General features: G+C 36.4%; 11 protein-coding genes across 11 annotated transcripts; 5 read left to right on the top strand and 6 right to left on the bottom strand.

The window, feature by feature from the left end:
- Positions 1–476: 476 nt before the first annotated feature.
- EV154DRAFT_419709 (uncharacterized protein) lies at positions 477–1,657 on the top strand (the record flags this gene model as incomplete). The annotated part of the gene is made up of 5 exons (XM_051595908.1): positions 477–500; positions 557–679; positions 734–1,027; positions 1,086–1,451; positions 1,526–1,657. 5 exons carry the CDS (start codon positions 477–479, stop codon positions 1,655–1,657), a joined length of 939 nt encoding a protein of 312 aa, XP_051458313.1.
- A 959-nt stretch (positions 1,658–2,616) lies between these two features.
- On the top strand, positions 2,617–3,387 carry EV154DRAFT_506820 (uncharacterized protein). Its single transcript, XM_051601336.1, has one exon. The coding sequence runs from the start codon at positions 2,669–2,671 to the stop codon at positions 2,984–2,986; it is 318 nt and encodes a 105-aa protein (XP_051458312.1). The 5' UTR covers positions 2,617–2,668; the 3' UTR covers positions 2,987–3,387.
- A 1,080-nt stretch (positions 3,388–4,467) lies between these two features.
- EV154DRAFT_551213 (uncharacterized protein) lies at positions 4,468–5,635 on the bottom strand (the record flags this gene model as incomplete). The annotated part of the gene is made up of 4 exons (XM_051604966.1): positions 4,468–5,005; positions 5,069–5,352; positions 5,414–5,452; positions 5,522–5,635. 4 exons carry the CDS (start codon positions 5,633–5,635, stop codon positions 4,468–4,470), a joined length of 975 nt encoding a protein of 324 aa, XP_051458311.1.
- A 196-nt stretch (positions 5,636–5,831) lies between these two features.
- On the bottom strand, positions 5,832–6,941 carry EV154DRAFT_506817 (XPA protein C-terminus-domain-containing protein). Its single transcript, XM_051601335.1, has 4 exons — positions 6,643–6,941; positions 6,401–6,580; positions 6,232–6,326; positions 5,832–6,169 (listed from the first exon to the last, which is right to left on the bottom strand). The coding sequence occupies exons 1-4, from the start codon at positions 6,917–6,919 to the stop codon at positions 5,900–5,902; spliced, it is 822 nt and encodes a 273-aa protein (XP_051458310.1). The 5' UTR covers positions 6,920–6,941; the 3' UTR covers positions 5,832–5,899.
- A 363-nt stretch (positions 6,942–7,304) lies between these two features.
- On the bottom strand, positions 7,305–7,983 carry EV154DRAFT_506815 (Plectin/S10 domain-containing protein; the record flags this gene model as incomplete). The annotated part of the gene is made up of 5 exons (XM_051601334.1): positions 7,924–7,983; positions 7,686–7,868; positions 7,560–7,634; positions 7,399–7,503; positions 7,305–7,326 (listed from the first exon to the last, which is right to left on the bottom strand). The coding sequence occupies exons 1-5, from the start codon at positions 7,973–7,975 to the stop codon at positions 7,307–7,309; spliced, it is 435 nt and encodes a 144-aa protein (XP_051458309.1). The 5' UTR covers positions 7,976–7,983.
- A 410-nt stretch (positions 7,984–8,393) lies between these two features.
- EV154DRAFT_506813 (WD40-repeat-containing domain protein) lies at positions 8,394–9,836 on the top strand. Its single transcript, XM_051601333.1, has 5 exons — positions 8,394–8,510; positions 8,579–8,746; positions 8,805–8,891; positions 8,964–9,158; positions 9,221–9,836. Exons 1-5 carry the CDS (start codon positions 8,413–8,415, stop codon positions 9,792–9,794), a joined length of 1,122 nt encoding a protein of 373 aa, XP_051458308.1. The 5' UTR covers positions 8,394–8,412; the 3' UTR covers positions 9,795–9,836.
- EV154DRAFT_506811 (magnesium transporter NIPA-domain-containing protein) lies at positions 9,694–11,941 on the bottom strand. Its single transcript, XM_051601332.1, has 6 exons — positions 11,788–11,941; positions 11,684–11,722; positions 11,144–11,626; positions 10,929–11,082; positions 10,799–10,868; positions 9,694–10,740 (listed from the first exon to the last, which is right to left on the bottom strand). The coding sequence occupies exons 1-6, from the start codon at positions 11,866–11,868 to the stop codon at positions 9,894–9,896; spliced, it is 1,674 nt and encodes a 557-aa protein (XP_051458307.1). The 5' UTR covers positions 11,869–11,941; the 3' UTR covers positions 9,694–9,893.
- A 1,282-nt stretch (positions 11,942–13,223) lies between these two features.
- EV154DRAFT_419739 (uncharacterized protein) lies at positions 13,224–14,405 on the top strand (the record flags this gene model as incomplete). Its single annotated transcript, XM_051595912.1, has 2 exons — positions 13,224–13,785; positions 13,822–14,405. The coding sequence occupies 2 exons, from the start codon at positions 13,224–13,226 to the stop codon at positions 14,403–14,405; spliced, it is 1,146 nt and encodes a 381-aa protein (XP_051458306.1).
- A 95-nt stretch (positions 14,406–14,500) lies between these two features.
- On the bottom strand, positions 14,501–14,882 carry EV154DRAFT_419734 (ubiquitin-like protein Atg12; the record flags this gene model as incomplete). The annotated part of the gene is made up of 3 exons (XM_051595910.1): positions 14,501–14,560; positions 14,611–14,673; positions 14,745–14,882. Coding segments are annotated over 3 exons (261 nt in total), but the record flags the coding sequence as incomplete, so codon positions are not given.
- A 201-nt stretch (positions 14,883–15,083) lies between these two features.
- EV154DRAFT_506806 (uncharacterized protein) lies at positions 15,084–16,347 on the bottom strand. Its single transcript, XM_051601331.1, has 2 exons — positions 15,718–16,347; positions 15,084–15,656 (listed from the first exon to the last, which is right to left on the bottom strand). Exons 1-2 carry the CDS (start codon positions 16,226–16,228, stop codon positions 15,115–15,117), a joined length of 1,053 nt encoding a protein of 350 aa, XP_051458304.1. The 5' UTR covers positions 16,229–16,347; the 3' UTR covers positions 15,084–15,114.
- Positions 16,348–17,395: 1,048 nt separating this feature from the next.
- Positions 17,396–18,481, top strand: EV154DRAFT_506804 (uncharacterized protein). The gene is given in 3 exon segments (XM_051601330.1): positions 17,396–17,514; positions 17,527–17,628; positions 17,644–18,481. The coding sequence occupies 3 exon segments, from the start codon at positions 17,437–17,439 to the stop codon at positions 18,451–18,453; spliced, it is 990 nt and encodes a 329-aa protein (XP_051458303.1). The 5' UTR covers positions 17,396–17,436; the 3' UTR covers positions 18,454–18,481.
- Positions 18,482–21,133: the final 2,652 nt, after the last annotated feature.

The following is a 21,133-nucleotide window of genomic DNA, read 5'->3' as shown; positions in this document are numbered from 1 at the left end:
ATTACGATTAAAAGAGTCAGCTTGTGTAATTAATGAGTGAGACTTGATAGAATTGAAAAGTAATTAGCTGTAGGCATTAGAGGTAAGTTTGAAAGTGAAAGAACCACAGATTAAGTGTCTGTCTCATTTAAGATCACTTTATCGTCGCTACCACTTTCACCTGTTGATACGAATATCATCCTTGTTTGCCTTGCTCAAAAAACGATAGATATACAGATCTACATGAGCACAAGACCAAGAAGTTTGGTAGAGACTATTTATTGTTTAAAAGCCGAGCCAACATGATAGGACTTGAAAACATTTATCAGCAGCACTGCCTATAATACAAGCAGTGTTGAAGAGAAAAGGTGCATTTGAAAAATTAAAAAGGTGGCTTGTTTTCCATACTTTGACAGGAAAGTTTAAACTGCGGTCACAATAAAAGATGAAAAAAAATACGGAATTCTGCTGTAACACTATTCAACAAGCAGTAAACAATGGCCTTCAAGTTTAACTTTACCGTACGAATAAACTGATTTGCAGTAACAGAAACATAGAATAACTTTTTGTATTACAGAATGAAGATTTAGATCTCGAAGATAATGAAGAGAATCAACAATTAGAAACAAGTCTTAACGACTTGAGCATCGATGAGTCCAATAGTGTCAATAAGCTTCCTAGCCAAGAATATGACATTCTTGTATGTTAACCGTTTATAATAAATAAATAAAAAGCCGTACTAACCATAATTTAGTCTTCCCCTTTACCCAGTGTCATTCAAGGTGATATTCTTCAAGTACCCAGCGTTGAGAAACCCCTTTATAAGCGTACATTAGCCGATGTCAAGTTTCAAATGGCGGAGCAAGACAATTTAGTGGATGAAAATGCTGATAAGGATGTTGTTTCCATGTTGAACTTGAGCGGAAACTCTGATTTGATTAAAGGTGTGTATGAAGGTGGGTTTAAGACTTGGGAGTGTTCCATTGATATGGTTCAATACTTGTCTGGATTACCTGAGGACCAAGTCACAAACAAAAAAGTATTAGAGGTAATAAAAGCATGGACAAAGGAATATTTAAGAGAAAATATATTGATAAATGGGATAGCTTGGTTGTGGTTCATCGCTCCCCTCCTTGTATCTTTTAGATCGTAGTCATACCAACCGTGTTGATGTGCAGGACTATAATGACCAAGTTATTCGCTACATCACTATACCAAATATTCTTTTAAACACCGTTTTAACTGTTCAGGAACCATCTTCTAATGTTGAAGAAGTGGTTGAAGAAGAGAGCTCATCATCCGAAGAAGAGGATTCTGAAGAGGAGGAAGATGATGAGGATGAAAAGCGTATCGAAGAAGATGTAAACACATGTGATGTGGAGGCTGAAATTCCTTCTGATAAGATCCCAGCCATGTTAAAGTTAGTGTCTGAACGTACCAGGGCATTTGTTGGTGATTGGAGCTCTTTACCTGTAGGTTACAAAAACATAAAAAAAAGGCCTATAAAAGGACAAAATCGTGAATTAAAAAAAAAATTATAAATTAGGAACAATTGAACGTCGATCAAGAAAAATATGATATGATTGTTACATCTGAGACGATTTATGCTGAACACGCCTTACCCGATTTGATCAATGTATTTCAAAAGGCTCTCAAGAAACCTGACGGTGTTTGGTAACTATAAAAATTTATTAAACAAAAATAATTTTTGACCTTTTTTGTATAGTTATGTTGCTGCTAAAACTGTCTATTTTGGTGTCGGTGGTGGTATCTTACCCTTCTGTAACCTATTAGCCAAGACAAAAGACGCATCAGGAGATAAGTTGAAATACGAAAAAGTGTTTGAAAGTGAGAGTACGGTGAAGCGTGAAATTCTTAAAGTTTCCTGGGAATTGTAAAATTTTACTCGTTTAAGGTGTCAGTTCACGTTGTGTTATGGTAACACTGAGTACAGAAATCTTGGTATTGCTATTGTGTAACTGTTTCTGCCATCCCCCTATTAAAACTAGTTCCAATGCTAATTATTATTTGCAACTTTCTGTAATAAATGTTGTTTTATTTTTTGGTCTCATTGCGTACAAAAAGTAGTAACGTTATCAACAACAAAAATAGGCGTTTAATTTTTATTTTTATTTTATTTTTTAAATAAATGATCTAAGGGTAAGCAAAGTAATACCATGCTTATAACGTGGTGTTATCAATACATGAGCGACAATTTAATAAATTACCTTGGAGCAATGGTTTAAAAGAAACTTTAGAAGGTCTAGAAATGTGTCACCATAGTGAAAAAAAAAAACCCAGTGGCATTCGCATTTCTTTGTTTTTATTGGTTAGAATTGTACTTTCCGCTTTCGACCCAAACCTAATGCTATTACCGAGATTAGGTATAGGCTCTAAAAAAAAAAGATAGACATTTATCCGTGCAAACACATGTACATAAAGGTTAAGTTCATGGTTGATGTCATGCAATAATCTACCTATATTACAGGTAATTAATTACCCAAATATATAAAAAGAATACCGAGAGCAAGATAAGTGGGACAACCCATTCTTTATCCGTAACCATATCGCGTGTCGGTGTAATTTTTTTTTTATATAAAAAGGTGCAGTTGCGGTTTTTTTCTTGATTTCCTTTTTACTTTTCCATACCTGTTTTCTTACTTTTTATCTCTTTTTATATCCTTACAGCATGAGATCATCAACATTCTTTTATATTTCATGTGTTGTAGCCACCTTATTTATCAATAAAGCAAGCACAAAATCTTTGGATTTAAGCGAGTATGGACTCTGCGGTGTGCAGGGGGATTCCTCTGATTGTGCTTTTGCATGTCAAGAAATGGTTCAAGGCCGAGGCAACTGTATTTTCGATAAATGTTATTGTACAGAAAAAGCAGAGATTGGACAGTGTGAAGATGACGATCATGAAACCTGCGATGCTCTCTGTCAAGACATGTCCTCAACCATGATTGGTTTTTGTATGGATGGTCAGTGTAACTGCATCACCTAAGCAGAACACCCGTACGTTGTACTACAATCACCTTCCTTTGATACCTGAACACCCTTCCTTTCACTACTACTTAATTTTATGGATATCTCTAATACAACAAATAACTCAACCTTTTGTACATAAGAAAACGCACAGAGTTATATAATACAATTCCCCATTCCCTTCCCTTCTGAAATTTAATAGCAACACCATTAATTTACGCTCCTCCCTCACAATCGCTCTTTTTTTTTTTATATTAATAATAATTTATAATGAAATTTAATTTTCATTGTCAACCATGTATGACCCTATGCTATTTTCTTAATTGCCTCTTTTCTAAAAATTGATAATCATCCTTTGCCTATTTCAGACTAGTCAAATGGTACAAACTGATCCCCTGTCGATCAGTTTTAAAAAATAACGCATTCTTAAGTTCATTTTTATAGGATTGCGTAACAAATCGATTCTGGGTGTCATTTGTTACACTAAAGAAGCAACATTATTGTTACAAATCTTAACATCTATACCAATATTAATTCCGGTCAATCAGATCATAAAACGTTATGTGACATTGCGCTATTTCACTCGTCCACGAGGTAATACATCTTACGAGTAGCCTTCAACTATTCAATCCGTGATTCATATATGTTATATGGTTATTTATACTTTTACTTTCGGGTCTCTTAGGGATAACCAAATTTTGTCAGGGACAATTGGGGTGCGCATAGTTGTACCGTAGGATTGGATACCTCAAATGACACCAATAGATCAATTTAACTTATTGCCTTAAACCAAATGCAAATGCAAATTCAATACAATAAACGTATGGTAATTATGTATGTGTGTTTCTTAGCCTGCTTTCAGCATCTCGTTTGGATTTTACCCTAACATTTCTACCCACGAAAGGCGTTTAAACATTCTTATACTGTTGTGAACAAAAAAATTTCGAGATAAGGGAACCAATAGCCAATTTTTCTTGGTTGAAGTAGAGAAATAAAACTAGTTTGAGACAACCATCAACCATTATTAGCTGATAGATGGTGACCTGCAAAAATTTAATGAGTCTTAAGCGATTTGTTGTGGAGCTTTCTAGTCTGAGCATAGACTATTTTGAATAGAATAGATGGGAAGTGTATATGAGTCTAGAGACTAAGTCACTTGGTACGGTTATCTTAGCCGGATATTAAAGCACTATCCTGTGGTAAACAATGTTTATTTCCATTACCATTGACTGACTTAATCAGATCAGAATATCTACATGTCTGTGATAGATCACGTGGTTAGAAAGCAAATAGATTGGTAGGCATTGTCCAGAACAATTGCCCCCAAATAAAGCAGCTGTCAGTAACTGGTTTTTTCAAAAACATGAGGAATTCTATATATCTGTCACGTACACGTTTTTCTCCTTGGTCGTCCCTGAATTCTTTTCTTTTTTCTCAACCACCCTCCCCGCCCTTGGCCCCTTTTTTATATTATTACCGGCTAAATAGAGCCTTTATTATCTAATACTTTTTTGATTTACTTGCAAAGCTATGATATAGCGGCGTCATTGAACCATTAGTATCTGGGTCAGACGGTGAAGGTGTTGTAGGTGTTGTATATTCAAGTTCAAAGTCCAAAGTGAGTTTTGTAGGTAGTGTATACCGCGTCGAAGAAGAAATTGAAGGAGGAGAATAATGATAATAATCCCTGGCACTGTAACTTTCATCATCCTCATCTTCATCATCATCAAAATATTCTTCCTTCTCTTCCTTGTACTGTTGAATAGTAGACGGCATACTCCTGTTATTGTAGCTGTATTGTTTGACGAAAGAAGGCGTCAATAGTCCAGATCGATTGCCTAATGTTGTGGCCGAATAAATGGAAGCGGGTGGATGAGGGATATACCGACCCCAGTTAGGTTCCTGGGCGGGTTGGATTGGGTTTTTGGCGGTTTCTTTCTTCTTTTGCGATAATCCCATCATGGCAAAGAGTACAACCGACGTCCAAACAATACATAACAGAATAGATAAAATCCAAATCGAATCACTCAACATGCATCTACAACATTTATTATGAGCAACGCTTAATTTGTTATATTCAGTATGAGTATTGTCTTTTTACCTTTGATAGAGTAAAGGGTAGAATTTATCACGGGATGAATCGAAAAGAGAACAGCTAGACATGAGAGAAGATCTTTCTATTGGTGATGAATTATTATTTGTCCAGGGCTCTGAAGAATCCATGGAAACGATTATGATGATGGATGTGAGCAGTAATAGAAGAGCGAGTAAACCGATGCATTTATCTAAAAGGTATCGTTTGGGTCTGTTGTAGTAGTACGCATTTAAACATAGAGTAAAACTTCCTGCCAAGGAAAGACCTAATGAAATAAACCATAAGAGGTACTATTAGTTTGATTAGTAAAAAAGAAAGGATGATCTGAAGAAGGAGGGGGAGGTATTTTACCTGCCAATGACCTGCTGTGATCCAATCTGAAATTCCTGTCTTTTTTTTTTAAAAAAAATGAGAAGTGTTAGTTTTACGTTGAATACAAATCTATATGAAAAAATATACCTGCTCTTGGTAGCTACTCAATAAGATACATTGTGCTAAATGGCACACAAATGTAATTAAACTTATAAAAAAAGCTAGAAATCGTACAGTGTGAATATACCAGATAATTTGCATGATTGAATTACAATGAAAAGAAATGTAAGAAAGCATGAAATAAAGAGGCAGAGAAAGTAAGGAAGAGATTTATAAAGCGAATGACCAAAATGCAGGGAATTGTTTTTGACAAGGAGAATATATTCTATCATTACCTCTTGGTGTTGTTGCTAAAGGTGTTTACACACACAAACTCACAAAATAAAAATATATATATATGATAATGTTGATTTTTTATTTTTTCTATTTCCCCCGTCTTTAGGGGGGGATGTTAATCTTTGCGCATTAAAATTCCTCTGATTCAATTACTAAACCACAGCTTTCACATTTCTGAGTGGAGCTACCATTGTCTTCAATAGAGGGACCAAAAACATGTTTGTGAGGACCCTCTTGCCGTTTTCTCTCCCAACTACTCGTCATTGTTCTTCTTCGTAAATCAGCAAGCTTTTCTTTAAACTTCTTTTCTTTTCGATCCTTCTTTTGAGCTTCTCTTCGTTCATATTCTGCATCTAAACCCTCTGGCCCTTCCCATTTCTTGTAGGCGTATTCCTCGACCTAAGTACCCAATAAAAAGGATAAATAAAAAAGCTTGCATATATACAAATTAAAATTTTAACCATTTCTCGAACGTAAAGCATCATATCATTCCAAGTAGATTTGTGAGGATTGGGTTTTGACCAGTGTGGTAATAATTCAGGATCCTTTAACTCGGCTAAATACAGCAAAAAAAAAAAAACATTTAGTCCAATTCCATAAACAATAATCGTCTCATTATATTATTTTTACGGTCTGTCAATAGGTAATCTTCTTTGGCTTCGGTTTTTGTAATTAAGCTGTATTTTTCTGGAAATTCTTCCTTACAAACTGGACAAAGAAAAATATGAAATACGTTGAAAAATATGGGATCGAGATCCATGGAATCACATTCTTTGCATTTGGGGTTTTCATGGGCTTCCAATGAAGGAGCTAACCATTAAAAAAAAAGCAAAGGGTCAACAAAAAGAACAAGAAGATGCCTATGCTCTTACGGTAATAAGGTTCGTATTCTGCTCTTCGTTTATTTCTTTCTTCCATCGATTTGTTCACCTCAACGTCGTCTACAAGGTAACCACCTTTAGAATCAACTAACGTACTCATGTCATATTCATAGAACGACTTTATCCATTTCGCCTTTTTGGGCGGTGGAGCTGCATTGGTAGAAGGAGGTTCACCATTAGCTTGCCTTTTCTGTCTTAATCGTTCGAGAGCTTTTGCCTTATTATTGGCAGCAAGTTGTTGTGCCTCGGTCAAATTTGTGTCTGACATGTTAAAAGTTAAAAAGGTCTGATAGAGTAATTATGTGCTGCGCATAATTTTAATATGTGACTTTTGTTTACCGAGTCTCTGTTTTTCGAAATGAACTCAAAATGGCATTGCAACATGTGTAATGAATAATTGCCAGGAAGTAGCGTTTACACGCCTATGGTCTGGCATGGTTACGAGAAGCGCCTTCGAGTTTCGAACAAGTTAGAAGCTGCACGGGGTTTTAGAAAACGTCATCAACCGAGAACAGATGATCATCGATGCAATCTTCATTTACACACGAAAAAATAAACAATAAAAGAAAACTCGGGCAAATTATGATGGGAAGCCCCGTATATTTAATTTATTTAACAAAACAGAAGTTGAAGTATTAAAAAAGTAAAAAAAAATTTACTCGCGGTTACCACGACCTGTAATTAAAAAGAGTTAATAAACTCAAATGTATGCACTTCACTTTTTTTTAAAAAAAAAAAAAAACTTACCGAGACCACCACGGAACTCAGGCTTGAAGTCACCGGAAGCATCTTCCTTACGCTTGTAGCTATCACGGTCACCACGGGGAGCACGGGCTTCACGATCACCACCGACTAGAAAGAGAGTGGTTAGAAGGGTATCGATTGATTAATCTAAACATGAAACTTACAAGCACGACGAGGAGCAGCAGGACGAGCAGACTTCTTCATGGTAGCGGGGACGATTTCTTGAGGCAAGTGAAGGACTAATCATTGGATGAGTAAAAAAGAACATGTCAAAGAAAAAGAATACTTACATTCACGGAGGTAATCAATACCCTCATCAGTGAGGGTATAGTAGTACCATTGCCAAGAGAATTGGGTCTTGACGAAACCTCTGGAGGTCAAAGATTGCATGAGCTTGATGACTTCGAGGTTAGGGACGTCAATGTCAGCGTGCTTGGGGAGGTTGTAATCCTTAGGAGCAACAAGGGCACCATCTATCAAATGAGATGAATAATCTGATGCTTACTTCGTGTATGCAGCGAAACTTACCCTTGAAAAGAGCCTCGTAGACGGCCTTTCTGTTTTGCTTAGAGACAAGCATTATTGTAACTAAAAAGAAGAGGGTTTAATAACGCAATGCGAATCGAGGTTTGGTGATGAGAGAGAGAATGGGTGAATGCGCATGTCCAAGAATTTATTTCATGTCGTATGTGATGTAATTGATCCATCTAAAATAAACATAATCCATCTATTGATCCATAACGTATCTCTCTCTCCATGATTTTTTTTTATGATGGAACTTACAATACGATGATGAAAGAGGGGCTTGTCAACATTCAGCTTCTTTCCACACACATAGCCCCCCCCCCCCTCCTCCCCGCCCGTCTCCCCCCACCTCTGGGCTTTGGGGGTGGGGTGGATGGGCCTAATTTTTTAGAACACCGGATTTTCCCTTTCCGGTCCGGCATTTACAAAACCGACAAAACTTTTTTTATTTGCACTCTTTATATTTTTTCTTCATTAAAACCATTGTTAAAAATGACAACTAGACTTCCCTTCACCAAAATCATTCATAACCCTACCAAGCCTGAACTTGTTTTAGCTAACGGTCACCACTTTTTAGTTTTAAATACCAGGTAAAAAAAAGTGAAAGCAAAAAAACGTGAAACCAGACATGATATGAATACGTTTAAAATAAAAATAGTACGGGTGAATTGATCAAGACTTATCCTCAAGATGCCAAGGTCGATCCCGTAACTGACTATTACCGTTGCATGTCCTTTAACAAGGACGGTACTTTGTTAGCCACCTCTGGTGAAAACAAGCAAATTTGTGTTTGGGATACTCAAGACTGGACTGTCAAAAACACCAAGTAAATATATTCACGTCTCAGTTCTTTTTTTTTGGCTTGCTAACCCTAAATATCATAGGCCTGCTCATAAGCGTATTAATGCTGTTCAATTCACAAGCGATTCTTCTGAAATTGTCGCCGCTGATAAGTTTGGTGATGTCTACAAGTAACTATTACGAGATAAGACCATATAGAAAAGGCACTTAATCTAAAAAAAAAAAAAAATTACTTTGTTTAGCCATTCACTAAAGGACGATACACCCGTCAGTGAAGATAAGCAACTTCCTATTTTAGGTCATGTCTCTATGGTCACCGACATGGTTTTATCTGAAGATGACAAGTTTGTCGTCACATCTGATCGTGATGAACATATTAGAGTGAGTCGTTATCCCAATGGTTATAATATCGAGTGTTTCTGTTTAGGTCATACCGAGTAAGTTATTAGATACGATGTGTTCAGTGATGAATATTGACAATGCGTGTATTATTTTTCAGTGTTGTCACTTGTGTCAGTTTGTTACCTTGGAACAAGAGCATTTTAGTCTCTGCTGGTGGAGATGGTGTGGTTCGTGTTTGGGATTTCCTTAAGGGAAGCCAAATTCAAGCCATTGATTTAAAGGAACAAATCGAACCTTATAAGCCCACTGCCGCCGATGCTAATTCCAAGGATGCCATCATCAGCTCATTATCATTCGACAACAAAAACAAATTAGTGGCAGTTGCATTTGCCAAATCACCCGCCGTTCTCATTTTAGCCTGGAATGATGATAAGTTGAGCTATAAGCAAACAATTGTGACTGAATCACCTATTCTTGATATCGCATTTGATAACGAAGGTAAGCTTTGGATGTCTCATGATGGTCAACAACTTGTGTCTGTGTACAATGAAGCATTCGAAAAGGTGGATACCATTGCTGAAAAGATCAACAACACAGAGGTCTGTCAAGCTGACAAGATCTTTGATCTTTATACTATCTTTGGTCTTCGTAAGTTCCTTGATCTCCCTGAAAATCTCGTTACTGCTTATGCAGATGAAGCCAAATCCAAAAAGAGAAAGACAAATGCTTAGACAAAAAAAAAAAAAAAAAGGAAAAGGAAAAGGAAAAAATAGATGTATAGAATAAATGTTTTTTTTTATAATTATGTGTATGGGGGTATGGGATATGTATTAGGATAAATCACGGTCCTCTCCGATGTCTATCAATTTTGAAGTACGTCTTGTATGGACAGGCATTAATTCACGCTCTACTTCTTCTTGTGGGTGAAATGAAGAAGGTGTTGGTATTTCAATTTCGATTGCATCAGCTTCTTCTGTGGTAGAAGAGGAGGGATCATGAGGTGTTGTATGAGAAGAAATGGCAGACGTAAAACCCGAGATAATATTACCAAGGGTGGATGGATCATTTCTTCGGTGAGAAGGGGAAGATGGTAATTGAATTCCACCTTGTTGTTCATCATTACGGTCTAGTAATTGAGATGCCATTGAGATACCTCTAAAGACAGAGCTATGTCGACGATGTCCTTGTGTATGGTTCAGTGCGTTTGCAATATGACTATTAGCTTCTTGCCATGCTTCAAAGGTGGTAGTAGGAAGATGGCTTTGTCTATGATGTTGAAAGGGAGTGATTTTTCTATTGATTAATGGTTGCTCACTCTGTAACAAATCAACTCTATCCAGGGCTTCTTCATCTGAGAAAGAAATTGCAGTACCACTATCGGCACTAATCGATAATGCGGGAGAATAAATGCGCTTGGTACGCTTGGAAGTAATTAAATAAACGCCTAAAAATTCGACAGCGCAACCCGACATAAATCTTGACATTTGTTCCATATCCATGCCATCAAAATCATGGTAAAGTACGGCACTACCGATAATGGCAGATACCGTAAATAATACAAATTGGGTTGGAATCACCTCAGTCGAATCGAATCGTTGTAAAGCCTTGTTTAAGTATTTGATTTGTAAGACGGCAGTGACGACCAATACAGCAATTAATAAATAAGAAACAGGATAGCTACGAAAAGAGTAAGTAAAACAAAAATAGATCACTGATGATTATTACTGTTACTTACGCAAACATTTTAAAAAAGGTTAAGCTCAATAGGGAGGCTACGCTTTTGGTAGAGAGGACAGTGTAACCACCTGCAAAAATAAAAACTGTTGGGTATAATAATATAAAATAAAAAATTCAAGATGGCTTACCATAGATGGCAACTAAACCCAAGTCAATCATGATGCTAGAAGCCCCATAAATAGGAGACAGTATAGTTAATGTTACAATAGCACAGGCCGTAAGAATAAAGTAAATAATAGATTGTAATTGAGTAATAGATTCCACAATTAATTCAGGTGACAGCTAAAAAGATATATAGACAACATGTCAGCAGATGATAGATACACAAAGTAAAAGTACTTACGACAATTTCTTGAGAATTTGAGCTTAAAACAACCATGGCAGCACCTGCAACGGCTAAAACGACACCTAACAAATCTCTCTTTCGAAACACTTCGTTCAGCATGAGAGGGGCCAAAATGACGTTTGAAACAAGTGTCGTTGTTCCAAGCGGAGCGATGGTGGAAGCAGGGGCAAAGCCGTAAGCAACAAAGTTACCCACTTCACCCAAAATCATGAGTGAAATACCTAACCACCACAGCTTTGATTTTAAATACTCTGTCTCTCCTCCTGCTTTTGTCTGCTCTTGAGCCATCGTCATAATGAACTTTTGGTGTTGCTCCATGAGTTCAGCTTCCGATCGACGGTGTGTATCCAAGGAGGATCTCGGCGAAGAATAACCGTCGTCAGGGCAAAATCCATTGTACTGTGTTGTAGATATCCATTGTGGTGGTTCATCCATATTGGCAAAATAATTAGCCATTTGCCGTTCTTGAATATTGTTGTGCTAAAGAAATGTTTAAGTTACCAAAATAAGGGGTGAAAGGGCACAGTCTTAACTTACTGCTCTTTTCTGTACGTTGAGTGCAACAGAGATAAGCGCCTGGACAAAAATAGTGTTAGTGGCTTTCATGGCAAGAAAGAAAAAAAAACGAGAGATGAACCTACATTGCCACAAACAGAGACAAGAACTCCAATGAACGTACGAAATGCTACATCATTCTTTTCTGGTTGTTGTAAAGTATCCATCGAATGTAATTAAGTTTTAATTTTTTTTATATACAGGTATATATAGGTTGTCCTGTCTCTAATTAATTTGGCATGCGTTTTTTGAAAAAAAAAAGAAAAGAAGGCCCTTATTTAAACATTTTTTTGCTTTATACAAGTTTTTTTTTTTTTTTTTTTTTTTTTTTTTTTGGGATTCAGTCGTCGTTTAATTCAGTCACGCCATGTCCATAAAGGGGTATGTAGAATGATGTCTTCCTTTATCGTTGTCCTAAAATAAGGCTGTCGCCATAAGAATGCAGGTCCCTTCTTCCCCATATATAACACCATTCACTTTTATGAGCCAGTTACTGCATTCATTTTGTTTTTTAAATTTTGTATGACAATGAAACATAATTTTTTTTTTCAAGCAGGAGAAAAATATCGTTAGGAGATGCGTTTGTTTGTTTATGTGAATTTATTTTAGACCAATAAAAACTAGACTGTACGCATACTATATGCATAAAATGACAGCTCGAGTTATAAAAGTGAAAATGATGGCCAAAGCGATACATTGAATACTACGGCGCCTATTCCGGACTTTATGACTTGAACGATTTTTTAATTTACGCAAGCCAATTACTGGATGCAGTAAATATATTGAGGCCGTTCATATGGAAGAAACGATATTCTAAATTAATTTTACCAAGCTTATTGATGGGCATGCATAGTTACTAATATGTGTACTTTAATCACCGTAGATTGAGCGTGATCTCATTATATTTGATAAGCAGACGCTGTGATTGTATAATTCTGGGTTTACAGGCTAACAACGTAAAAGTTCTGACGTGGAAAAAAGCGAGGGAAATATTCGCTAAAGTCATTAAAATATTTATAGGTTCATAAAAAGATCTCGTGAGCTTGGCATCTGTTGTGGCTCGTGCAAAGATTATAAGGAAAGTAGAGATACTTGTATGTCATGGTTACTGTTGAGCAAGTTGAAATCTGTATGCGTTTCATTCTTTTAATGGAGTAGACAGTTCTTGCGTGTATCTCATATTACCATTGCTACATTTTTCTTTTATAAAGAGTAGGCTTTTATTTTTTTAAAAAAAAGCTCTAATAAATTAGCATCAGATAGCACATATTCCTTTGGTCTAAAGTAATAGAAAGCTAGGCGAACTTTTTTATTGTCTTAATGTATAATTTACATCCCGGGCCTCCTCAAAAACCCCTAAAACATCCAGGAACATCCCATTTTGCCATGCTTGTTATTACCCTTTTGAGAAAAGACGCTCGACGGAGTACACGAGTTGATAGGAAATGGTACAAAAAAAAAGTTTTCATTAATTTATTCTCCTCTCTTTTTCTTTTTTTTTTTCTACAATTTTTTAATAAAGATGGGAGTTCAAGACGTTGTTGCTCGCCTTAATAAATCAAAGTCAGCTACAACAGTAGCGACAACACCTATTGTGCCTAAACGAAAAATTACGAGTAAGGCAACAGCAGCAGTAGTAGAAACGAAGCAATTCTTGCCGTCCCCTTCCCCATCACCCACGAGCTTAAATAATAAAAGTATTGCCAATATGTTACAAAAATTTGGTCAACCACCTACGTATCCCTCTCGACCGATTACAACACCCACTTCCTCACCACCAGAATCGCCTGTTATTTCTTTAAAACGCCATCCCACCCCAACCGTTATCAGGAAGGTAGCACAACAAAAGAATCAATTTGATATCACGGCATCTGAAATTGAAGATCTCTTCCAATCCCTATTGGAACAAAATAAAGCAGCTGAAGAATATATCGCCAAATTACAAGTGGATGTTGAAAAGTACTCTTCGGATGCAACCAAAGTACGAGATTACGAAATCAGAGTGGAATATCTTGCATTAAAACTAGAACAAGTATCAGAGGAAAGAGACTTTTTTGAAAAGGAGTTAAATGAATTACAGTCCAGTAATCACAAAAAAAACCAGCATCAGAACACAATAGATAGTCCAATGTCACCTACATATACATATCAGCATGATATTGTAATGGAGGATGAAAAGATACTGCAGAATCAGAACAATGATGCCTACATGGAAGACATATTAAACGTGTATGAAGAAATATCTGATCATTCGATGACGGGAGATGAAATGCAGTTATTTGATCAACAAAGTCAAAGTCAACAAGAGTGTGACAAGGGTATTCAGATGACCATTGTCAAATACGTGACTGATTTAGAGACACAAAAACTAGAGACAAAGGCTTTAAAGCAAGTAGTGAAGAAGCAAGACGAATTAATAACAAAACTAGAGACAAAGATTAGAAACGAATCTTCGGATGAATTATTAAAAGAACAAGTACAAGTGCAACGTATTGAATTAGATAATAAAAGAGAATTATTATCACAATTATTAAATGAACGAGAAGATTTGTTACGCAGAGTAAACAGAAGACGATCCTCTATCGATTTGATCCAAAGCGACTTAAGGCCATCTTCTTATTCATCCGTATCTTCTTCAGGAAGAGGAACTCCACCACTGACTGCTCCACCAAGACAACCGTTGCCTCCTCTACCTTTGAAATAGTTTCCATACTTGTATTATATCCCCTCTTGGCCCTCTCTACCCCCTTTTTTGTACAGTGATTTTTTTTTTGTTTGTTTATTTAATAAAGTGGTTGTTTAACCCCAAGCTGCAGTTGTACAATAATTTATTATTAAATGCCCATCTGTGTTAAAGCACTACATTAAAAAGTTAATGTCAGCGTGTGTAAATGTATACAGTGTCATACCTTGTATAAATTGGATACTGTCTCGTCCGGTGAAGGAGCAAATGCACTATTGATATACAAAAACTAGTTTTTATACATGTACACTTAGCATAAACACTCCCTTATTTGTTCTACTTTTATTTGTGCCAACTTACTAAAGGATCTGCTCCTTGATATCGAAGCTCTTTACGGAGAAACTGAATGACAGTTTGAAACTTGTAGGATGCAGTTAATTTGTAAACCTTTTGTTTCAAGATGGGTGCATTGCCAATAGCTTGAAAGACAACAACAACTAGTCAATGTTAGCTGACTGATGAACTTTATAATATTATGCTTTTTTTACCTTTGGTATTGTCTTTGACTTTTAGCTTTTCGATCAAATTATCAAGTGCTAGCTCACAAGTGTTAATTAAAAGCCTTTGTCAACATTAATGACTCATTACCTTTTCCACTTTGGTCAGGATTGTCCATGAAGTAAAGAGGGGAAAAGATAAAAAAAGAAAATGATACAACACGTGATTTTATTTATTTGGTATTGTTTAATGTATGTGTTGTGCCTCTCAATTGCTTGGTAATAGGATCCACCTTTCCAATAGCGTTATTAAGTTGGTTATTTTGACTATCTAATTCGCTATTCATTGTGATTGCCATATTCTTGAGTCTACCAACAGCACCACCGAGTAAATCAAGATTTTCATCAATCTCGTCTTCAACTTTATCATCGTCCGAATCTTCTTCAAATTGGTAACGACGACGATCAGCTTCCGATCTACCTCTACGCTCACCTCTTTGACTACTATTATTATTCATGCGTGCTGTCTCTTGGATACGGTTTTGAGATTCATATTCAAATTGGCGGATTTCATCTCTTTGGGCCATATGCTCTGCGTGATCTCTTTGCATATTCTCTAATTCTCTTCGCTCCTTTTCCTTTCTTCTAAATGGGTTGGATACAACTGGTATAAAGATAGATTTGTTCAATTGCTTTAATTCACTGGCTGAACTAGATGCTCTGTCTGAGTAAGCTTTGGACATATCCAAATGTCTGTTCACATTAGCCAATTGACCTAAAAATAGAAGATGAGTTACACTAATTATAAAAAATAAGCCAACTATTAAATATTTTACTTGATTGTTGTCCAAGCATATTCATGGTATTAGCTGCTGTTGCCTCTGTTTCATGAATCTTTTGAAGTGCCAGTCTAGTACTTGCTAAAGAATCCTGCTTGACGTTTTTGATTTGTTGTTTCATACCGGACACTTGAGCCTCTTCTTCCTCTTCGTTGTAAGCACCACCATATTCTTCTGTGTTGTCTCTACCTCCATAACCATTGTCACTGTTGCTTCTTCCATAATTATTTCTACCGCGATTACTACTATACCCGTCGTCATTACGACCTTCATCACGGCTATTGAAACCTTCATTGTCTCTTACGCCACCCATCAACTGGTTTCTTTGGTCAGTTTCTGAAGCAGCATTGTTATAACGACTACCGCCGTAGCGACTATGTTCTTGAGGTTGTTCAGAGGTATATGAAGGAGCAGGGGAATAAGATGGGGCAGGAGATGAAGGCTGACTACTTGACTCGAAGGGATTAGTCGATTCTGCTTGTTTTTTATCTTTCTTCTTCCAAAACATTGCGTGTTTATATTTCTGTGTATGTGTAAAAAAAGAGAAGAAAAAAAAAAGACTCCCTGGCTTAATTTTTTTTTTATACTCTGCCTCCTTTTCAGTTTCTAATTATAGATTGCTTTCAGGCACTTTCTAAATTGTTTAATTTAGAAGGGCTAAGCCGCTTGCCCATTTATTGTCTTTTCCGGGGCACGTGCTCATATATTTTTGACATTGCCTGTGCACACAACATTTTGCTTTCTAGCCGTCTTTCCGCGTATCGTTAATATTTTAATGAAATATTTTTGATGAAGAAGAATACATTTGTTAAGAGCTTATGTTTATTTCAAATTGATTGGAGTGCCAGTGCTAATTTTGGATCATCTGATTTGCGGAACCAATGAAAACCTGAAAAGACAAACTGTTTTGATCAGTAGTTTATTTCAGGAACTGGGTTTTTGTTGCTGTCCCCGCTAGTACTGTACAGATAAAAGCTCTCCAAGAAGACTTATTGAATAGACTCGCATCACGCATGAAGTTGCTTTCAAGACCATTGTCTCCATTCTTTCAAGGACAGTTAATTATCTATTGAATTAAATACAGCTGTATCATTCACATGTTGCAATTGATTATTAACGATATAAAAGGAGCAAATATATTTCAAAATTTCAAAAATGAGGTAAAGGGACGACCCGTTGTAATGATATTCCCAATATAATAAAATGGTTTAGGGGAGCTGTGATGTTTTGATCAGCCACCCTTACCTGTGTTGTTTCATTCAGAAAAACGCGTCCAAAATAGTTAGAATTGAACATTGTCTGGCATCACATAAATTTAGCGTTTCACTATAACTATCCTAGTCTTGATCGTGGTCAGACAAATTTATTACTGCTGATTCAAAAGAACACGTCCCGTAGACTTGAAGATTAAATGCAAAATTGTAACTGATGGGAAATGATTAGTAATTAAGTCATCGTTATTATATTTAAATGTATTCACCATGCGAATGCTTTTCTAAACTTTTCCATTTATTTGTACAAAAATAGTTTGAAAAGACGATCAAAATAATACATAAAAATGAAAAGCCGATCAAAGTAAAGGAACATTTAAAATTATTTACTTGAAAAGGAAATGATAAAATAACAAACGTCTTCAAATCCACAATTTTTTTTATTTTTTTTTGTTTGTTTTTCTTCCCTTTCACTTTATTACTACTTTTTATCACTTACCTTACTATGAACAACACCGAAGCAAATAACAACACTTCCAACAACGCACGTGGTCGCGGTCGTGGTCGTGGAAATGGACGTGGAGGTAGACGCGGAGGTAGACGCGGACGTGGTAAAGACACTGGCACCTTTGTGTTTGTTGTGGACCCTATTTTTCAGCGCAACGCCACTCCTGTCAACAACAGCAACGCTCAAACTGACAACACGACACCCGAGAACAACAACGCTAATGTCGAAGATGACAATGAGCCTTCACGGCCATACAACGTATGGCCTGAGGTTGCAATTTGTATCCTTCTTGAGATTATGGCAGGCACTTATAGTCACTTGTTGAGAAGAGGAGATACTTCTTTAAAGCAGCTTATCTGGATACATTCGGCAGCTTTGTTAAAAGAAAAGATTATTGAGTATGCAAACACCGATGAAATCAGGGCTTTTGTAGCAAATGTCACGCCAGTCAGTATGCAACGCAAGTGGAAAGATATGAAAAATAGATTCACCAAAGCAAGAAATGCAGCAAGAGAAACAGGAGTCGATGGAACTGTCTCCAACGTACCATACTACGAAGAAATTGCGAAGATCATTCAGGATAATCCTAGCATCCAACCTGAAGGCATCAACATGGAGGAAAATGGCATTCGACCTTATAGAAGATCAAACGACATTGATTTGATGAATTCAATTGGATCCGATGGCCCCAAAACTACGTACGTGGCACCTACGGAAGTCGATCAACTTGTGATCCAAAAAGCATTGACCGATCGATACGCCACTGAGGATCCTGTTGATCCTGAAGGATCTTCAGTACCATCATCCACATCCGCACCCACACCCACACCCACTGATCTGAGACCTGCTGGGCCTACACCCACTGAACTGGTTATTGCGGTAGATGAAACAGAAGCTGTGTGGAGATCATCTTTGAAACGATCTATTGAAGCATTGGAAGTGGTTTTGAAAGAAAAGGAACGGGAAGCTCAAAATATTAAAAAAAAAATAAACGTATTAAAGGAACAGTTATAATACTTTCCTATCTCTGTATGTTCAGGACGCTTTTTATAAATAATCTTACTAAAATAAAACACTGATTTATCAACCAATATTGTTTAATCTGTTCATATGAGTCTTTGACTAGATATTCACAAAGATGAACGACAACTGAGGAGTTAAGTTTTTGACGAGGTTTAATCTCATGGGTCATTTGAAAGTGTTCAGCAATTGTTATGAGCCAATATGAACAGAAAATAATAATAATAATACACACGCACATGGTGATATATAATTTGGATTTAGATCCTGACAGAGCTTGATTGACTATCTTGCGACATCTTTTTTTTGAAAGGCACGATACTATTTTTTCTTTAGATGCGACACAATTCTTTCTAAAAATATACGACACTGTTTTTTTAAAGCACGATTATCCCAAAGTATAGTGATATCTTCCTTTCTTTCAGTTTTTTTAAAGTTCTATATTTTATGGGGTTTCTAATTTCAATTGCTGTAATATGTTCTTTCCTGTCATGGCTCATAGCATAGGACTTATAGGACAGGTGGTAAAGGTGTTCCAATTATTGTAAACATACCCCCGATTGAATGGATGATGGAACTCTTTGTGATAATGTTGAGGTCGGCTTAATTACTATACATGTTTGCAAACAATTCATATCCGTACTTCTGCTCATTTTTATCCAGCCAGGGAAATTCCGTTACCGAATTCAAGCAAACCCCCCCCCCGCCCCAGTTTGTAGGTGGTCTTCAGATTGCCGATCGGAATCTATGGCCCTCTCGCTTTACCCATTTTCTCGCCGGATCCTTCCATTGTCGATGTTAATTATTATAAAGCTCTGCCTTACGAACAGAATCGCCTTTTAAAACAAATTATAAAATTCATAAAATGCTACGTAAATCATTTGCGGTTTTTGTTCAAAATAGTATGCTATTTCCTCAGTGGTTATATTTATCGATCCATGATCGTACCAACTCTTCTGTCCTTAAAATTTGCTTTCTTTTCTTTCTCTGACTCTGTTCAGTAAAGTTCCAAAGGCTTCTCTTGGGCGTCTATGTGAGTTAAGTTTCATCTGGCGTTGACGTTCCAAAGTAGCACCATATTAACTTAGTGCAGCAAAACTGATTACATGAGAAGGGGGTTCATCTCTATCATTAGTGTTCTTTCTCTTATTACAATTTGATTTTCCAGCTATCTATAAGTCTTATTTATGAAAAAAGAAATATAAAAAAAAACCTGTGTCTACTTTTTCATTTTCCCGACGAATAGCTGCTTTTACTTCAAACCCAAGATTAATAGTAGAAGAACGGATGTTATACTCAAATAACAAAAAAACTGCTTTTTGAATAAGAGAATAAACGTAATTATAATTTCAGCTACTTTTGGCTTTCTCTGAACCATCTCCTAGCTCATCTATTTTTACAGTAGAGTCATATGCATCATTTAGATGAAAGTGGTTCTGGGGAGTTTGGTAAAGGTATAAATCAACAATTTCCCAAAATATCAGAATCAGTTTAAATTATCATCCTTTCCAACGAAAGAAAACAATTAATGATCATGTGAACGCGATGAGTCGAAGAAAAACGAGAAAACGAATAGGAACAACGCCATTATTGGTGGTGTAAGTACTTAAACCAACTCAAAAACACAAAAAGCCAATGTAAAACGATCTTTAGGTTGTTTAAAATCCGGAGATAAAAGATAATTTAGTTTTGGGGGAACGATCAGTATGGGTGTAGCCGCTGTACACATAGTAGCTGCTTTCGCATGTGCATTTCTATCGTGCCAATTTCCGAGCAAGAACACAGGTTTAGTCCGCTCATTTAAGCTTTGAAGATGCTTTTATGCTGTCCTGATTTTGACAATTAGAGCAACTGCATTGCTTTTTAAGAATCCGAGTTCAGATAACTTAGCCTAAATCAAATGACATGGCATGGCTTAAATTTCACTGAAACATCTATTGTCACAGTACTTGCGTGTAACATTAATGACAGCAATAACATAGAATCATTTTCTTGTACTAACATCACTTGTTAGTTTACCGTAACTTAAAAGCCAACTATGTTGCCTATACTATCCAGTAACGCCAAATGGCTCGGGGCATTATGACTAAACAACACAGTATTGGCGATAATTAAAAGGGAATAATTGTTTCATGTATCAGCTAAGGCTATTAAAATGGCACGATAAAATTTAAATCATGCAATGTTCATCAAAATCGAATGCAATTATGTAACATGTGCAGTTACGACAGTTACATTTGTGTAGTGTAGCCATGGGAGATCCTATAATAAAAGATAATATTGTATAGAAATTATTGGTTCTGTTGTACTAAAAGAAATAGACGCACAGATCTCGATAAAACACTAAAGCGGTATTTTAAAATGACCAACCTTGAAGCGTGGTTTCCCTACAGTTCTGTAATCCCTACATGCATATTGAACATGTATGCAGTCCTTGCCTGACTTTGTTGGGATAAAAATCTTGAATTTTCTTGTTACTGTCACGAAAAGAAGTAAAAGATGATTCCCGTGTAATACAAATCACGAATGCGATTCAGGCTATTGTAGTAAAATGACGGATAGATAATTTAATAATTTTTATAGATAATGGCGATAACCCAAGGAATGGAATGATACAATAATGATCGTGTGTGTATATGTGTAAGTGTTTTGTGGTCAATTTTCTTAAAGTTGG

This window comes from Mucor mucedo, assembly GCF_025094135.1.
Source record: "Mucor mucedo strain NRRL 3635 chromosome Unknown EV154scaffold_39, whole genome shotgun sequence".
In the NCBI taxonomy this organism is placed as follows: Eukaryota; Fungi; Mucoromycota; class Mucoromycetes; order Mucorales; family Mucoraceae; genus Mucor; species Mucor mucedo.
Note: the sequence above shows the minus strand (reverse complement) of the source record. Positions and strands in the feature narration are given on the sequence as shown.

Coding starts and splice junctions, on each gene's coding strand:
- EV154DRAFT_506820 (XM_051601336.1), top strand. CDS start 2,669: ATGAGATCATCAACATTCTTTTATATTTCATGTGTTGTAGCCACCTTA.
- EV154DRAFT_506817 (XM_051601335.1), bottom strand. CDS start 6,919: ATGTCAGACACAAATTTGACCGAGGCACAACAACTTGCTGCCAATAAT. Junction 6,581..6,642: donor AGAATACGAACCTTATTACC/GTAAGAGCATAG, acceptor TTTAATGGTTAG/CTCCTTCATTGGAAGCCCAT. Junction 6,170..6,231: donor TGCTTTACGTTCGAGAAATG/GTTAAAATTTTA, acceptor TTGGGTACTTAG/GTCGAGGAATACGCCTACAA.
- EV154DRAFT_506813 (XM_051601333.1), top strand. CDS start 8,413: ATGACAACTAGACTTCCCTTCACCAAAATCATTCATAACCCTACCAAG. Junction 8,511..8,578: donor TTTTTAGTTTTAAATACCAG/GTAAAAAAAAGT, acceptor AAATAAAAATAG/TACGGGTGAATTGATCAAGA. Junction 9,159..9,220: donor TTCTGTTTAGGTCATACCGA/GTAAGTTATTAG, acceptor ATTATTTTTCAG/TGTTGTCACTTGTGTCAGTT.
- EV154DRAFT_506811 (XM_051601332.1), bottom strand. CDS start 11,868: ATGGATACTTTACAACAACCAGAAAAGAATGATGTAGCATTTCGTACG. Junction 11,723..11,787: donor TTGTCTCTGTTTGTGGCAAT/GTAGGTTCATCT, acceptor ATTTTTGTCCAG/GCGCTTATCTCTGTTGCACT. Junction 10,869..10,928: donor GGGTTTAGTTGCCATCTATG/GTAAGCCATCTT, acceptor TTATTTTTGCAG/GTGGTTACACTGTCCTCTCT.
- EV154DRAFT_506806 (XM_051601331.1), bottom strand. CDS start 16,228: ATGTTTTGGAAGAAGAAAGATAAAAAACAAGCAGAATCGACTAATCCC. Junction 15,657..15,717: donor TATGCTTGGACAACAATCAA/GTAAAATATTTA, acceptor TTCTATTTTTAG/GTCAATTGGCTAATGTGAAC.
- EV154DRAFT_506804 (XM_051601330.1), top strand. CDS start 17,437: ATGAACAACACCGAAGCAAATAACAACACTTCCAACAACGCACGTGGT.